This window comes from Ursus arctos, unplaced genomic scaffold, assembly GCF_023065955.2.
Source record: "Ursus arctos isolate Adak ecotype North America unplaced genomic scaffold, UrsArc2.0 scaffold_1, whole genome shotgun sequence".
Taxonomy (NCBI): domain Eukaryota; kingdom Metazoa; phylum Chordata; class Mammalia; order Carnivora; family Ursidae; genus Ursus; species Ursus arctos.
Genome location: NW_026622763.1, coordinates 55965717 through 55984571, shown reverse-complemented (window position 1 = coordinate 55984571; position 18855 = coordinate 55965717). Strand labels below are relative to the sequence as shown.

Genomic DNA, 18855 nt, shown 5'->3' with positions numbered 1-18855 from the left:
AAACAAATAAATAAAATAAAATCACTAGAAGAGGGGTACCTGGCTGGCTCAGTTGGAAGAGCATGTGACTCTTGATCACAGGGTTGTGAGTTTGAGCCCAATGTTGGGTGTGGGGGTTGCTAAAAATAAACTTAAAAAAAAAGAATTTATGATATTAAAAAAATAATAATAATAAAATCAGTAGAAGAAAACTATGGGAGAATTTCTTTATAACCTTGGAAGGTCTTGGTAAATATGACTGAAAATCCAGAAGTCATTTAAAAATCGATAAAATTAATTACATTAAAATAGTTTCTTTTGGGAATAAGAAAAATCATCGTAATTAAAATTAAAAGACAAATGACAAACAAGGAAAAAGTATTTTCAACTCATATAACAAAGCACTATATCCCTTATATATAAAGCACTACTAGAAGTAAGACAAAAAGCTGACAACCCAAGAGAAAAATAGGCAATGGAAATGAATAAATAACCAAAGGGTTCTGGTACCAGTTCCAACAAACAATTCTGAGACACCAGCTGGGTGTCCTACAATTTAACTCCATTCTGACACTATTTACCCAGAGATAACCTCAGATCCCATAGGTTAAGGATTCAGTCCTATAAGACTGCCAACCCTCCACTTCAGATGCCAAAACAAGTCCAGGTTGTCACCTGCGCTTCTAAAGATGGGTTATAGATCAGAGGTTCCAACAACCCCCTTCTTGGGTTTGGTTAATTTTCTAGACCAGCCCACAGAACTCAAAGAAACATTTTACTTCCTAGATTACCAGTTTATTAGAAAAGGATATAACTCAGGAGTAGCCAGATGGAAGAGATGCATGGGGCAAGTATGAAGACAGTCACAGAGTTTCCATCCTCTCTGAGAGCTCCACTCTCCCAGAATCTCCATGTGTTCGGGGCACCTGGGTGGCTTAGTCGTTAAGTGTCTGCCTTCGGCCTTCAGCTCAGGGCGTGTTCCCGGTGTTCTGGGATCGAGCCCTGCATTGGGCTCCTCCGCTGGAAGCCTGCTTCTTCCTCTCCCACTCCCCCTGTTTGTGTTCCCTTTCTCCCTGGCTGTCTCTATCTTTGTCAAATGAATAAATAAAACTTAAAAAAAAAAAAAAAAAAAGAATCTCCACGTGTTCACAAACCTGGAAGCTCTCTGAGCCTTAAAAGTTTTTTTTATGGAGACTTTATTACATGGGCATGATTGATTAGATCATTGGCCATTGGTGATTGAATGCAAAGTCCAGTTCCTCTCCCATCCCAGGAGGTCAGAGGGGTGTGACTGAAAGTCCCAAGCCTCTAATCAAAGGTTGGCTCCCCTGGCAACTAGCCCCCATCCTTAGTTACCTTCCCCAAGTCACCTCATTAACATAACAAAAGATATCTTTATTGTGACTCATCACTTAGGAAATTCTAAGAGTTTTAGGAGCTCTGCCAGAAAGGTATGGAGACCAAATACATATTTCTTATTATAAATCACAAAGTCACAACTCACAGAAAAGTTCATATATATATGAAGAGATATTCAACTTCACTCATAAGAGAAATGCAAACTAAAGCTATGTTGATATATCATTTTTTATATATCAGATTTTCAAACACTTAAATGTTTCATTATCTTTGTGGGATTCTAAATTGATACAACTCCATGGAGGGAAATTTGGCAAAATCCATCAATCTTACAAATACACATCTCCTTTGACACAACAATTCCTTATAATCAAATATATCCTATGAATATATTTAACACATAAAATGACCTAGGTACAAGGTTAGTCATTGTAGCATTACTTGTAATAGCAAAATTGGAAACAACCCAGTGTCCATCAATATGAAACTGGTTAAGTAAATCATAATGCTTCTATATATTGGAATATTATACAGCCATAAAAAGGTAGAAATTCATAAAAATATGCTGTACTGATATGTAACAATCTCCAAAATGCAATATAAACTATCTACTACCTTTTGTGTGGAAAAAAACATAAAATATGTGTGCATATAAGTGTGTATAAATTACTCTGAAATGATAACCCAAGAAACCAGTAACAGTGGATTGGGAAGAAATCTAGTGAATGGGAGATAGGGAAGGGAGAGAAAATTTCACCTTTTATATTTTTTAAATATTTGAGTCATGGGTATATATTACTTATTCAAATATTAAAAATTGTAAAGGTGCTTCTGAAAAAAATCAAATGATACAGAAATGCCTAAGGTAGAAATTAAATGTTCCCCTACCCCTAAACCTCCCACTCAGAGGAAACTAATGCCAACAGACAGCTATTAATCTTAAGAGATTTAGTCACTGAGAAGGAGATAGGATACTTTTTTAAAAATCATGTATTAGGCAAGGGAAACACTATTTCTGAGTCTCTGAAATGTTGTTGTGGCACTGCCAAATCCCCTTAGACCAAATATGAGCGATGGAAATAAATATTGACCTCCTTCTGCAGGCTCACCATGAGCTGCTGGGCTTACATAGCACATTCAATCCTATGTGAGTTTGGGTATATGTAAAATTAGAACTGGAATAATTCTGAATTAGGTAGCAATGTAAACGTGAATGGTAGAGGCCATTAGCTCTAATGGGCTAAGTATTATGTGGATGTGAAATGAAGACATTAACATTTCAGCAAATGAAAATGTTTAGTCTGAAAAGTCTTGGCAATGAAAGCACAGAATTCAGCCAGCAAAGGCTTCTAAATTACAAACATAAAAGAGTTGCAAAGAACACTAAAAATTATTCCTAATTTTCCACTGCTGTTATTAAAAATTATTAAAAATATTTTCTAACTGGAATCTGACATTCCACTAGTGCAATGAAGCAAACATCACATTACGAAGACCCCCTCAAGATCATGTTCCTTTGACTCAGAAAATCCCTTGATGAGTAGTAAACGACTGTTATAAGTAGCTATGAAAAAAATATATAGAGCCTCCCCGTCTCAAAATAAATACCAGGGTCTCTAGCCAAATCAGCAGTTGATATTTTTAATACATGTGCCTTATTACAACACAACAAAACAGTGTTTATACAATACACTCCCTTTCCTCTACTCTTATAAAAGTAGTGTGTTGATGTTGGAAGAAACTTTAGAAATCAACAAGTCTACTCATGTAAACATTCATTCATTTAACAAATACTTCTCTAGTGCACCCATGTATCAGACAAAGTAAAAAGCCATAGGATAAGAAGATGAGTAACACAGTTTCTGGCCCTCGAGAAACTTCCCTAAACTAACTCCTTTATTTTTATTTTGAAGTATCTCTAGGTCTCTCGAGTTCAGACCAGTACTTCTTTTGATTATGCCAACCATCAAGCATTTACGAAAATAACTAAATCTAAAGGAATGGCAATTGCCTATTATTACTTCAATGCTGTTCACATAGTAATTTTTTGGTTTTGGATTATCATTTCAGAGGATCTACCTGCTCTTCATTTTCACAAGTAACTTTATATACCTTATAACAGCTTCACAAAACTTTCATTTCACAGATGAGGAAACTGATGTCGGTGATATTCATCAACTTTCCCTGCATCACACAGCTAGTAAGTAAGTGAACCCAGCTCTGTCTGTCTCTAGTGCTTATGTTCTTTCTACCATAGTACCCAGCAGGATTCGTCAAAATGTAAGCTTTAGAAATTGTAACTAGTATAAATACTTTAAGAGTACATGATTGTCATTTTGGTTGTTAAATACTCCGCTGCTTCACAGAGAATTTCTTAGAGAAAAGCACACTGTAACTGTAAACAATGTATTTCCGAGCACCTTAATTTCAGTTCAAGAAGACCATGAAATGACACTGGATAACTATTCGTTTTGGTCATTACAATACCCTGCATTAAAATGATCAATGTGTAAATGAAGTTAGTGTTTTTGCCAACATTATAGACCTTTACTTTTAATCCTCAAACCTTCCTATAACCTTATCTTTTGTTCATTTCAATTGCTTAGCTCTCTTTTGAGTATCCATATCAAGTCTACTATATTTTTAAGTTACTACAATATTTTTACATTATATTATTATTGTTTTTAAAAAAGGTACCTGATTTTTCTTCTTTTGGCCCCCCTGGCGTGACTCTCCTCCTAACACACGTGCTCCTCTACTTTAAGCCTTCCAAGGAGCAAGACAATCGCTTTACAGTGAATTATTGATGCATAGCTTACTCAGAGCAGGGTTTGGATTGTTGCAGTCATGAAGGTGATCTACAGGAAAAGATAATTCGGCTAAAGTCCTGCGATGGAATCTGCCACTGATTGTCAGTTAGTTTTAAAGACCTTGGACCTTGGAATCAGACCATAAAATCTGAATCATGTTCCTTAGAGTGATATTCTTCAAATTCACCTGTGAACGACTAGCAATCACATACGGGTTTCTAGGGGCCCTTATAATTTCTTTCTTTTTTTTCATGTATTTACAGATTTGGATCATTAGGAGAGGGTTGGTAAGCAGCAATCAAGAAAGACAAAAATGTGGAAATCTTAAATTGAATTTCAACATAAAAATTATAGTACAGTGTATATAGCTTTATTATATCCCAATAGCTCGAAATTATGCTACACCCTTCAAAGTATATCATACACTTAAATGAGGTCCATGGCAAAAATTATGGTATAGATTATAGTCCTTATGTTGTTAAATTATGCACAAATACTTAATTTATTGTGAATAAATTATTGTAAATAATAGTTGGGTGGTATCTTGGGACCTAGGTTGGCCCAATGAAAAGGCAAATGTTTTGGAATGAGCTAAACCTAGGATTTCATGTGAACTCTGCCATGGAAGCTTGGCCAAGTTATTGAATCGAGTTGTGTGACCTTGACCAAGTTACTGTACCAGATTGAATTAAGCTTTCTCGCTTGTAAAATGGTTGTTGTGAGGATTAGTAATGACTGACAAAGGTTTGGAAGTAGAGGCTCTTACAGAGTAGGTGCTCAATAAACTCAGGTCTCACCTGGGATACTTCACAAAGCACACACAATGATTTCTTATTAAATTGAATTGATTAAAAGGAAATTAAGTGTTGGTGTTATATGACCTTCCTCCTGGAATGGACAATTGAAATTGAAAGGACATATTTCCTGCTGACAATACGGTACTTACTTCCCCAGGAGACTAAAACAGATCAACTTTAGCAAGAAATGTCTCCATAATGTTCCCTTATGGAGAAGTTTATAGTATACACAAAAACATCCTGTATCTTATAAATAAGTATTGTCACAAAATATCTATTTATTCAGTGTTTAGTTCTTTGTTGTTATCGTTGTTAATAAATCTTCAGTGACTTGTCAGGGTAGTTAATAGATGATTTTAACCAATTTGGCTTAAATTGTTTATGGTAACAACTATGGTTTCAAAGAGAGAAGAGTCAAGGTGGTAAAAGAAACAGGTAATAGTTGTTGCTTCTCAACACAGTTCAAAAAGCATGAGTAAGTAGGTCCCTCAATGCATGGTGCATGGAAGAAATTCTGAGATACCAGTAGAAAGTAAAAGCTTAGTATTTTGTAGTTTCTTTCTTTACAAACTCAAATTTGCATTAACATGCATATTTATATTTTCTGGAATTTTTGTGTCATTTAAATCAATAGTTAATGTTATTTTCTTCCCATAATTGCTCTTTAATTATCTAACAGCATAGTTTCTTTCTTTATTGTTTTTTTTAGAGGGAAGGGAGAGGGTCAGAGGGAGAGGGAGAAAGAGAATCTTAAGCTGGCTCCACACCCAGCATAGAGCTCTATCCACATGTGGGACTCAGTCTCACAACCTTGAGATAATGATCTGAGCCGAAATCAAGAGTCAGACATTTAGCCTACTGAGCCACACAGGTGCCCCTAACAGCAAAGTTTATGACAATGAAGGATTGTATGGGGATGTATCCCTTCCTCTTAGTGAATGTATAGAAAATATTATATTATACATTAAAACTGTTCTGCCATGAAAAGATAATCAACTTCTTTAGTCATTAGAGGATTTGAAATTAAATGCAAATAAAAACCACAATCACACACACAAATGACTATACCAAGTAGTCTTAGCAAGAATGTGGAGGAACTGGAACTCTAATAGACTGGGGAGGGGCAGAGGGAGAAGAAGAGAGAGAATCTCAAGCAGACTCCCCAGTGAGCAGGGAGACTGACTGTGGGCTTGACTCTACAACCCTGAGATCATGACCTGAGCTGAAATCAAGAGTCAGATGCTTAACCAACTGAGCCACGCAGGTGCCCATAGCAGATTCTTAAAAAGTTAAAACATACTCCTACCATATGACTTAGGCATTCTATCCTAGGTATTTACCCAAGAGAAATGAAATGGATACCCATACAAAGACTTGTATGTGAATGTCCAACTGCTTTATTCATAGCTTAAAAAGGGAAACAACCCGGGGCACCTGGGTGGCTCAGTCAGTTAAGCATCTGCCTTTGACTCAGGTCATGATCCCAGGGTCCTAGGATCGAGCCCCATATCGGGCTCCCTGCTCAGCAGGGAGCCCGCTTCTCCCTCTCCGTCTGTATGCCCCTCTGCCTTCCACTCCACCTGCATGTGCTCTCTCTTTCTTTCTCTGTCAAATAAATAAATAAAATCTTTAAAAAAAAAAGGAAACAACCCAGTGTCTACCAACATGTGAATGAATAAACAAATTGTGGTATATCCACAGAGTGAATACTACTCAACAATAAAAAGCAATTAACTATTGATACATGCAAAAATATATGAACCTCAATTATGTGAAGTGAAAGAAGCCAGATTTTAAGAGTACAAATTGTATGATTCCATTTATAATATTCTAGAACATGTAAACTAATCCACACTTCCAGAAAGTAGATCAGTGGTTGCCTGGGAATGGAATAGGGGACAGGGAGAAGCAGGAAACTCTCGGAGTGATGGATGTATTTATCATATTGATTGTGTTGATGGCTTTACACATAAATATCAAAACTTATAAAATTATTGTATGTCAATTATACCTAAAACTGTTTTATTTTTTTAAGATTTATTATTTATTTGAGAGAGAGCATGTGAGTGGGGGGAGGAACAGAGAAAGAGAATCTCAAGCAGACTCCCCGCTGAGCACAGAGCCGGACTCAGGGCTCAGTCCCACAACTCATGAGATCACGACCTGAGCCGAAACCAAGAGTCAGTTGCTCAACCAACTAAGCCATCCAGGTGACCTGGTTTTAGGGGAAGAAAAAAAAGCATTGTGTCAATTTTTCATAAAACCGAAGAGACGACCTGACCCTGTGCCATTAGGTTAGCTAGATCCACTGCCTCTTTTCTGCGGCATCCACCACTTCCTGGCTGCGGGCAATGGTGATGTTTTATTACTGGATGGTAAGGGCCTTGAGTTTAGAATCCATGTTTAATTCATCTGGGTCTTCCCTCAAACCTCCAGCATGGTAACCCCCATCAACTGTTAATTTTTAAATGAATAAATTTTGTAGTTTCTTTTTGGCAAAACGTTTCAGAAAACAGTTCTACCCAAATTCCCTAATTAACTCTTGCTGTTTTGTTTTGTTTTGTTTTTGACATCCAAGGGAAACAGCAAATCTTCATGCTTAAGGGCTTCAGTGCCAGGGACCTGCTCAGCTACTTACTAACTGCTTGGCCATAGATAAAAAATAGCTGCTCCAGGCCTCCGTTTCCTCATTTTTAGAGGAGGTAATAATATATCTATGTTGTTCGTTTTCTGATAGGATTAAATAAAACGATCCATGTAAAGTGCATGGCCCATAGTCAAAACTCAATTTTATTTTATTTTATTAAGATTTTATTTATTTATTTGAGAGAGAGACAGAGAGAGGACAACCAGGGGGAGGGACAAAAGGAGAGGGACAAGCAGACTCTCCGCTGACTGAGCCTGATGTGGGACTTGATCCCAGGACCCCAAGATCATGACCTGAGCTGAAGTCAGACACTTAACTGACTGAGCCACCCAGGCACCCCTCAAAGCTCAATTTTTAAAAGGTGAGTGAATTCATACATTTACCATCACAAACTTTTTTAAAGTTTATGAACCCCAAAGACTGAAATATTTTATCTTTCATCAGGAGAAAGAAATGTGATAGGGACACCTGGGTGGCTCAGTTGGTTAACCATCGGACTCGTGATTTCAGCTCAGGTTGTGATCTCACAGTTATGAGATTGAGCCCCGCATGGTCCATGCTCAGCGTGGAGTCTGCTTGAGAGTCTCCCTCTCCCTCTACCCCTCTCCCTGCTCTCTCTCTCTCTCTCAAATAATAAATAAATAAAATCTTTAAAAGACAACAACCAAAAGAAAAAAAGAAAAAAGAAAGAAAAGAAAAGAAAGAAAGAACTGTGATTAACAGTTACCTAAACCTTACCAGGAAAGATTGCTTTAAACTGGCAGCAAAGTTACTGCATGTTAGGCTTTTTAGAAGCAAACAACCAGAGGAATTTAATTTATTGGAAGAAGTACAAGGATTATAATAGCTTATATTCTTGTCACTACATTTTATGCCAATGCTCTTAGACCTTTTCGGTAAAACAGAAAAATAAAAACCCTACCATTAAGTAGAGAGGCTGAAGTTGCAAATGGTCCATTTAGTTTTTTCCTGCCCTTCACTTTGAGGTTCTTACATATAGAAATCCTGTTCTCATATTTGTTTGCAAGTTTTCTCTCTAGTGAAAAATACTTTATCATTCTGTCCATGGGGAATTAATTAAACAGAATGTGGAAAACTGTAATCTCCAGGGAACCTTGCTGTCAGTACTCTCAATAAATACAGCATAGCCAAGGAGTTCTACTGAGACCTGACCTAGAGTGGACTGAGCCTGGCTTTAGAATTGGCCAGCTTCAGAGGATAATTTTCCTGAGCTTTGAGCAACTCACATCATTGTTTTGTAGCCCTCTGATTTATAATATTGGGCCTAATCATGTCTCCATTATTTGTAGGGAATATTTTTTAAATACATGAAACAATTATCATCATTAATAAACTGGGTTATTAATCTCCTCCAAAAATAGGGTGCTGGCATGTAAATAAAATTTACAACTGACTCTTTAGGGCTGGTCCAGTATTAAATTTGCCTCAGTCGGTTAAGTGTCTGCATTCGGCTCAGGTCATGATCACATGGGTCCTGGGATCAAGTCCCACATCGGGCTCCCTGCTCAGTGGAGAGTTTTCTTCGCTCTCTCCTGCTGCCCCCTGCTTGTGCTCTCTCTCTCTCTTTGTTAAATAAGTAAATAAATAAAATCTTTAAAAAAAAATTTTTTTTAAAGAAAATCTTAAAAAAAAAAAAAAAAAAAAGAGGAAAGTCCTAGTCCATTCGTTGCATGGGAAGAACGTAATACCAGAATCAGGAAATGTTATTCCACTCCTGGCTCTGCCAATAGCTAGCTCTGTGATGATTGGTAACCCCTTCACCCCTCAGTTTCCTCAAATGTAAAAGTAGAGAGTTGAACTAGATCAGGGAGGAAAAACACCCAATACGTGCCACTACTCCTGTCCTTCTCTGTTCAGGGCAGACATTACTAATCAATCACTGAAAGTTTTCTACCAAATTGGAAAGCTGCTTCTAAATTCTCAACAAAGCATTGTAGAGTTTGCAATCAAAGTAAAACTTAATTGCCATCTTTGGGCTGAAAGATCTGTAAAGGTTCTTTCAATTCTAATACTCAAAGGCCAAAATGAGAATCTGTGAAATAGCAAATGCCAAAAGACAAATACCTTGGCAAATCTTACTTCTCTTTTTCACATTCCAGTATCTGAGAGTGTTAAAGACTTTGTCTGAAAGGTCTATCCAAGAGGATACTTTGCTCTTCCATGATTGCATTCAGTTTTTTTTTTTCCAAAATGAAAACAGTTTCATTTTTTCCCCTAATTCTAAAAATGCTTACTGTAAAAATTTGAACAGTGCAGAAAAGTACAAAATAAAAGTGAAAATTATCTGATATCCAACACCCCTTGATAACTGGTCTTGCAGACATAGCTCTAGGTGTAAGTGTTTTTCTGTACTCTGTTTATTTTTTTAATATGACAATGTTATATATGGGCAACTTTGAGTATCACTCCGAAGCTGTGGTTCTTAGTCTCTACTAGATGTACTCATAAAATTTCATCTTTGTGGCGCCTGGATGGCACAGCGGTTAAGTGTCTGCCTTCGGCTCAGGGCGTGATCCCGGCATTATGGGATCGAGCCCCACATCAGGCTCCTCCGCTATGAGCCTGCTTCTTCCTCTCCCACTCCCCCTGCTTGTGTTCCCTCTCTCGCTGGCTGTCTCTATCTCTGTCGAATAAATAAATAAAATCTTTAAAAAAAAAATTTCATCTTTGTCTGGGGGCTCCTATTTTGGGTGAAACTTTTCAAATATAGCAGTAAATTGAAAGAGCAAAGGATCTTTAGACCCTTACCACAACAGCACTTAAAGATTTGGTCAAATTCTCCAGGGTCCACTCTAGTAGATACAGAATGGAAAGATTTGCAAAACTTGTGGTTAAAATTCAATTTGAAAATGAAATGGACCAGTGGCTTGGGAGAAGAGCAAGTGTTCCTCCTTTACCCCATACCCCAACCCCACTTTTTTTCCTTATTATTATAAAAGTAACATATGTTTATTTAGGAAAATACAGACAGGCAAAAATGAGAAAAATAAAATCATAAATAATCTTATCAGAATATTTATGATTGAGGCACCTGGGTGGCTCAGTTGGGTAAGCATCTGCCTTTGGCCTAGGTCATGATCCCAGGGGCTCCACCTGATCCCAGGGTCCTGTGATAGAGCCCAACGTCATAGGCTCCCTGCCCCTTCATCCTTCCACCCCCATGCTCCCTCTCTGTCAAATAAATAAATAAATAAATAATTTTTTTAAAAAAGAGAATAATTATGATTAACATTTTGGAGCATATATGTTCAGTCCTTTTTTTTCTATGCATATACATTTATATAAGTATCAACACATAATTCAAAAGCACTCTTTAAACTTCTGGGTTTTTCTCTTCGCTCATTGCACTGCAGTTTCTGCAGAGCATTGTTTCTATTGGCAGGAAACTCAACAAGTTAAAACAGGCTTTGGAGATATACAGTTCTTTGTATCAGTAGTTTGTATAGTGAGGTATGCACACCAAGGAACCAAGGTTATGGGTGTGTTTTGAAATTAATACACCAATTACTTTGAATACTGCTGTACGGGAGTTTAGTTTATCCAGTGGGCATGCTGCTCCTGAAGTTCAAATTCCCTCAGCAGATATTAACAAGTATCTTACATAACTGGTATAAATGAGGTCATGTCAGGGCCAGAATTTCTATATGCATTTATATCTCCATCTATTTAATCGATGAAATGTCTGTGTTCCTTAAGTGTATTCTGATAGGAATATCTCATCATCTACCATCATCTACTAATGGTACGATACTGACATATGCTGTGAGAAGGTGACTTACTTTGTATGTAGCTACAAGTATACATCATAAGAAAAACATCTTCCTCACTCACAGGGAAGTCAATTTGCTTCTAAGGGTTTGAGACTCTATTAAAATTGCAAAATACCATCCCGATATGTGTTCCCAATGATGGTTAACAAACAAAAAGCAGCCAGGAGAAACCTTGCCTTTGATATTTAATATATGCTGTTTTGTTATCTATTGCTGAGAAACAAGCCACCCCCCCAAAATTTAGTGGCTGAAAACAATTGATTATAATCTCTTGCAATTCTCTGGGCTGGTTAGGCACAGCCAGGCAGTCTTCCATGGGCCTTGCTTGTAGTCTCTAATTGATGATGTCAGATAGTAGCAGGGGCTGGACTTCACGGAGGCCTTGACTAAGTGGGCTGGAAGGTTCCAAGATGGTTTCTTCACTCACCGGTCTGGTGCTTTGGTTCACATAGCCTCCCTCTCCACCTGGAGTGTCAACCCCCAGGGTTTTTTCCGTGGCCTCTCTTCCCACAAAGATAGGATTTCTTCCATGATGGCTGACTTCTAAGTATAAAATTAAAAGCTTTCAGGACTTTTTAAGGCTTAGGCAGAGACCTGGCATAGTATCAGTTTCAGCCTCTTTCCATAAGTTAAAGCAACTTAGGGCCAGCCTTGATTCAATGTGGGGGGCTATACGAGCACATCAACATGGGGGGGTGGTTCACGGGGTGCCATTTTTGGAAACTTGTTACCCAATATTCTCTAACTGTATGCTGGACAAATTTAGAATTTCGACTATAATTCCAAAAGAGTCTGGATATTTTCTGGCTCAAACATGGAGTACAATTAAAAAGAAGAGGGAAGGAGCCTCAAGGTGATAAAGGATTTTAAAGCAATAGGTGCTTTCATAGCCTTGCAAACTTGGCAGATCAGATCAAAGAGAAGGTGAAATAAATGGGTCACTGCATCACCACTATCCAAACTTTGTGTACTCAGAAGACTTAATTGATGATTGATGATGCTTATTTTTTTATAACTATAGAACAAAGTATTATAATTCTGAAACATTTGAAGCATATATGGTGGGTTGTCTTTCCAAAAACAGCACAGAATTCAGATATCAGTGGAAATGTGCAAGGGTTAGTAGCATGTGAAACAAATTGAGGGAAAAAATTAACTAGTAGCTAGGAGAGCTGGCGGTAAAGATTCCCATGGCACCAGGACAGAAGAAAACCAGCATCCTCTTTCCTGTTCCTCTGGAGCTTCTCAAAACGAATAATATCTGTGCCCCCACAGCACAATAGGTAAGTTTATAGGGCAAGGAAGGGTCCAGGTTCTCACATGAAGATGTCATTTCAGTGTCTGCAAAGACTGGGAACCTCTTTGACAGTCTGAGACTAGGGTTCCCTTTCCTGGTGCGGAACCACCATTTAACACCAAGCAGCTTTCATTAATGTTTATTTTCTTTAACATGTTTAGACTGTTATCATATTATTCTCCTCCCTTTGGAAATATGTACTCTGGAGGTGCCTAAAATAATACACTCCCAGCAATTGCAGTTTTGAAAAATAAAGGTTATTTCATTCATTAAACTCAATGGAAATTTGTTGCTTAACAAGGAAATTCCAAACTCTTTATAAACTTCTTGAGGACAGCAACCGTGTCATATATGACTTTGGTATCTCCTACCTTCTGGGTTCATTGTCTACTTTCTCCCATGTAGTAGTTTTAATAAGTAACTTGAATTGTTAAACAATATACTCCTGTGCCCTTCTTTGACGTAGAAATGTCTTTTCATTATGTCTCTGCATGTTTCATGTCAGGTTCATTGTAAATAATTGCTCCTAAGCTTGATCATTTTGCAGGCTTTTCAAAGAACAGCTGAAAAGGTTTAATTCAAGTTGAAGAAGTTTGCTTCAATTACAAGCAATTAATTTAGGCTTCACTTACCTCAAGGAATATTTGAACATATAAATTTACAGATAAATCCTGGGAGTGTCAAATTATGCAATCAAGAGAAGTAAGTTCTTTGCAGTTTTTTTGGGCGTTGATCTGCAATAGTCAGCCCACACCCCCCTCCCGCCCCGGCAGGTTCTTGAATGAAATAGTAAAACTTCTGCCAACACTACTTCACCTGGCTTTGCATAATTCCAAGAAACCAGAAACTAAAAACAAGGATTCTTAAAGAGTTAGAAAGATTGTTAATGCATAAGAGAAAACAGAACAAAACCATTTATCTCTTCTCTCTTAAAAAGATTCGCAATATTCCTGCTTTCAAGTACTTGAAATTTTTTGTGGACAATGATTACTTTTTAAATAATCGCTTTTAATGTAAAACGTAACACATGTTCATTGTAGATTTAAAATATGCTTAAAATAACAACGAGGAAGGTAAAAAATATTCGTGATGTTACAACTACTATTTTGGTGAACAACTTTCAATTCTTTTCCTAGACACCACATGTTTTTACAAAGATGGGTCCATACTACACAAACTATTTTATAACTTGGTCTTTTTTTTATTCTTATTTTTCAAATTATACGCTGGGTACGGAAAAAGAAACTTGTAAAGATTATGGCACGTTGTAGTATTGCAGTGTTAAAAGACGCCATCTGTGATGTTATGTGTGCGCTCTAGTGGAAGAGAAAACTCTTGCTGGGCAATACTGACCACTCTCCCGACCAAAAGAGACCTCCCCGTTTGCCCTTGACGATCTGGGCCTAGTGAGAGTGCCAGCGCGGGGGGAGTAAGCGGAGGGCGTTCAGGGTGACTGCGAGCACGAGCTCCCCGCGCGGTCCACATCTGCCCTGGGCAAGTCCCGCTGGCTCTGGCCCCGGAGGGGACGGAGGACGAGAGGGCAGTTCGCCTTGCGCAGGGCCTGGGTCCAAACTTTTAGCCCCCTCCCCCAGGGCTGGCGCCACTCTCGAGCGGTGGAGCGAGATAAAGCAGGGCAAGGTTCTGCAACTCCAAATCAGGGAGGCGCAGCTCCGATACCCGCGCCTCTGCCGGGTCTCCAGGCGTGTTTGTTCCAACTGTTTAAACTGTTTCAAAGCGCCCGAACCCGAGCGACCTTCGGCAAACAACTCTTAATCTCCCGGGCCGAGAGCGTAGGTTTTATTTGCGGGGTTGGGGGGGAGGTTAGCTCAGGGAGCGGGGGGCTAATGCAGCCCTCCTCCGGGCACGCGGCTCCCCAGCCCACGGCCGCCCACTGGGACCCCCGCCCGCGGCCACCGAGCTTCTTGCGTCAGCTGGAGCGGGGGTGGGGGATTTTCGGAAGCTGGGCCCGCGTCGCCTGCCCGGGAAGGAAGGGCCCGGGCTCTTGCCCCGCCCTCGGGGGGCGGGAGGCGGAGCGGGGCAACAGCCCGGCTGGCCACTCGGGCGGTGTTGCGGAGTAGCGAGTGCCGGGGAGTCCGGAGGAGCCACCGCCACCGCCTCCGCAGCCGGGTCCGCGCCGCGCCTCGGCAGCTGGGACAGGGCCGCCGTCGGGGAGCGCCAGAGCAGATCCCCAGCTCATCATGATGGATTTGGAGCTGCCGCCGCCCGGACTGCCGTCCCAGCAGGTGCTGCCCCGACCCTTGGAGCCCCGCGGTGGTCCCAGGACAGGGGTAGGGGTGCGAGGGAGCCGCGGACCGGGCGGGAACAGCCGCAGCCGGCTTCTCCCGTCTACGGCCGGAGTCCAGACTGCAGCGGCCGCACACTAGAGCCGCTGCGCTTGCGCCGCGCCCGGGCGGGGAGGGGGAGCGAGCGAGAACTCGAGAGGGCCGCGAGGACCCAAGGGGCAAGAGGGAGAGTAGGGGGTGCGGCCTCCGAGGGCAACTGGGTGGAGGTCTGGAGGCTACGTTCGCGTGCGTAGGGCGAAGGGGCCTCTGTAGCCGCGTCCCCAGCTTCCGGAGCTGGGACTCGGGAGCCCCAGCTGGGCCCCGGAGTTTGAGCGGCCCAGAGGTGGCAGGGCAGGAGGAGGGGGCGGACGCTGGCGGTCTGAGCCGGCGCGGCCCGGCCCTTCCGGGGCTGCGCTGCTCCTCCGCCTCGGAGCCGGCAAAAATGTGCCTAGTCACGGGGCCGCTCTCGGGGGAGTTGAGGTCTCCTCCGAACTGGGACCCGAAGCCCCCTGCTCTGCCACCTCCCCCATCCACGGACTCCGTGGGCGCCGACTGTGGCGCTGCGCGCCCACCCCGCTGGACCGTCTAAGGGCGCTCCGTTGCGAAGTAATCAGTCAGTCCCTCCGTCGGATAGCTGCTAGGCAGCTTGGCGAGAAAGCCCAGCCCCCAGGCTGGGGGAGGGAAGAGGTCGCGAAGTGCTCAGCGCGCTCCGGTGCCCCGACGTGCGGCAGTCCAAACGGACCTGCGCGCTTGCTCGCGTAGTGAGAAAGATTCGGGCTCGGAGATGCAAGGTCGGCCTCTGGCAACCGGCCGGTAAGTGCGGGCGAGGCCGCTGACTGAGGTGGGACGCCGCCGCGCCCCAGCTTCTCGATCCCCGCGCGGTGCCTCGGGGCGTGCGCGGATTCGGCCTCCATGACAGTGGCCGGTTGGCTGTCACGGCGGCCCTTGGTTGGCCCTTTCCTGCTTCATAGCGTGCAAACCTTGCCGCGCCGGGGCCAAGGGACAAGTTGGAGCTGTTGATCTGTTGCGCAATTGTTATTTTCCCCAGGGCGGCTTTGTCTTTGGATTTAACGTTTCAGAATTGCAGTTCCAAAATGTGTAAAGCAGGATATTCTGTTCTGTGCTGTCAAGGGTAAGAGTTTCGAGTGTAGATTAGAATTTCTGTTGATTTTAGGCTTTCTGTCATACGCTATTTCTTCCTTGGGTGCTTTATACAGTTTTTCTTTTTCTGTTTAAGAATTTGCCTCGATTTCATAGCATGTTTCTTCTTTTGCTAGGGCGGAGGGAGGAACACTTCTGTTTCTTAATGTTTTGCTAACAAGTTTTGTAAATCGTTATAAAAGTGAAACGTTTCTGTTCATACTTTGTAGGGACGTTTAAAGGAGTAGATACTTCTGTTTCCAACTTTTTTGGTAATTGGGTTCTTAGGAAAAAATATTTGGTTCAAGGAAATGTGTAACGTAATAAGTACAGTAAAAGCATATGTTTATATTCTTAAGTGTGAAGTTTTAGACTAATCTTGAAGATTTAAAGTAAGATTTTAAGTTATTGATAATTTATTAATTGTGCTTTTTTGTTGTTTAAAACTGTTTGCCTTGAACTTTCTCCCAGTAATGATTAGGATCATATTCCCCCAGTTCCCACTAGTATGAGGTAAATTGTGCTTTTCAATTTAGCTGCTATTCAACAGTAATTCATATAGCCGGATAGACATTTATAATCTTTATGATCAAAGGATATAAGAGGCTAATGGCCTTTTGTTTTTCTAAATTGTAGCCTAGAGCTCTCTATTATTTTTAAATAACAGTAAGGACTGTGTAATTTAACGTTCCATACATACAAAAGCTCATAAAGCATGTGTATTGCTTTCTCTTTTAAATGTGAATTTTCAGTTTCATTTAACTACCTTTCCACCTTTAATCAGACACAATTTTCATATCTGAATACTATGAAAAAAGAAAATGGAGTAAAATTTGGAATCAGTTTCATGTCTGTAACTGTGATTCATCTTAAATAGTTGTTGGTATTCTGGAAAGATTTCAACAGAATCAAAAATGGATTCGGACCTTTGTCAAAGAAATTCCAGGTGTGAGATGGTACTAGGATACAGTTTTCATCTGCGTGGGGAGGAGATGTTGATAAACAGGGTAGTAAGGAGAGCCTTAGATTCTGTAGTTCCGTTAAGTGGAAGGAACCATCCATTACCCTTTCCAAGGGGGTCTTGGAGTTGATCTTGGACTAGACTGATAAGATTATTTTTAAAAAGAAAAATAAGGTCTGTCATCTGAATGAACAGAGAACAGCTTGACTTTTTAGATACGACTTTTCAGACTTGAGAGATTATGGAAGCCGCGTGTCGGAGAATAAATATACAATTCACAATAGACTTTCTGCATTAAAAATAACTTGGGCCATTTTGGAGTCTTTCTTGTTAACTTGGGTTTTTATAAACAATGCTGGAAAAAAGAAATCCTGTCTTTAAGATTACCAGGATGAATTGAAAGCCAAATACACTCTTTTTCTTAATATTTATTTTTATTCAGGATGAAATATCCTTCAGAGCTACATAGAAAAGGACCCCTCTGTGGACTGTAAGCACGTTTTTCTGAGAATTGCCTCCCTACTGGCTGAACATAATTTAAAGGGGATTTTGCATAAATATTTTCTCTTTAATTTTTCCTTGGTCTGGGGTTAATTTTTCAGTGCAAACCCTTCAGTGCAGGAAGAATTTGGCACTAAGATGGTAATAGAGGAGTTATTGGGTATTTCCTTGCGTGCCAGGCACTGCAATAATTGCTTCACATGCATAATTCCACCCTATAACCGCACGGGAAATACTATTATCTCAAGTTTCCAGGGGGAGAAAAGAAGCCAAGAGTCCTGCTTAAAGTGCCTCAACTATTTTTTTAAATTAATTCATCTATTTAAGTAATCTCTGCACCCAGCGTGGGGCTCAAGCTCAAGATCCCGAAATCAAGAGTCACACGCTCCACTGACTGAGCCAACCAGGCACCTGTGATGCCCCAACTCGAGTGGTAGAGATGGGAATCAGACCTAGATAGTCTGACTCCAGTGGCTTTTAATCACCACTTCCAAACTAGATCAAGACTACTTAAACTTTATTTTTTTTTTTTTAATTTTATTTATTTATTTGACAGAAAGAGACAGCCAGCGAGAGAGGGAACACAGCAGGGGGAGTGGGAGAGGAAGAAGCAGGCTCCTAGCGGAGGAGCCTGATGTGGGGCTCGATCCCAGATCGCCGGGATCACGCCCTGAGCCGAAGGCAGACGCTTAACGACTGCGCCACCCAGGCGCCCCAAGACTACTTAAACTTTAAACAGAAGGAAAAGCTCATACTTTATTTAAAAATGGATTAATTGAGAAAAACTCAGGGAAGGAGAGGCAGGAATTAAAAAGATTGATCTCTGCACCTTTTCCCTTTAACAAGAAATTCAGTAACTATGTGTGTATTGGGGGAAGTGGACCTTCTTAAATACAGGGAGAGTAAATACAACCTGTCAATGGAATTACTGCATGGAGGCCTTTTAAGGAAGACACAGAGACCTAGAGGGGTTTAATTTAGAGAGGCAGGATCTTTTTTTTTTTTTTTTTTTTTAAGTAATCTCCGTACTCTACGTGGGATTCAAACTCAACCCCAAGATCGAGAGTTGCATGCTCTGTTGACTGAACCAGCCAGGCACCCCTGGATCATTTCTTAATATAATAGTACTTTTAAAAATCCTGGGATTTTGGCAGTGTTCCAGATTAGGGTTAGGGTTGGGTTAGGATTGGGGTTAGGGCATTACATTTTTCAGGGACCATTTTCCTTTTTCTTCACTAAATCTGTTAGCTATTGGAATCTTTGTTTACCTTTATTTGCCTTGTTAGTTGGT

General features: G+C 40.7%; 1 protein-coding gene across 9 annotated transcripts in view; it reads left to right on the top strand.

Moving 5' to 3' along the window:
• NFE2L2 (NFE2 like bZIP transcription factor 2) overlaps positions 1–18855 on the top strand; it is a 141945-nt gene that overhangs the window by 93722 nt on the left and 29368 nt on the right. For 3 of the 9 annotated variants that reach the window (XM_057318849.1, XM_057318852.1, XM_057318856.1), the window contains one exon: positions 3485–3538. In XM_057318849.1, the coding sequence (XP_057174832.1) occupies positions 3485–3538 (54 nt within the window). The other 6 variants (XM_026492473.4, XM_048214160.2, XM_057318869.1 and 3 more) reach the window with 5 other exon arrangements.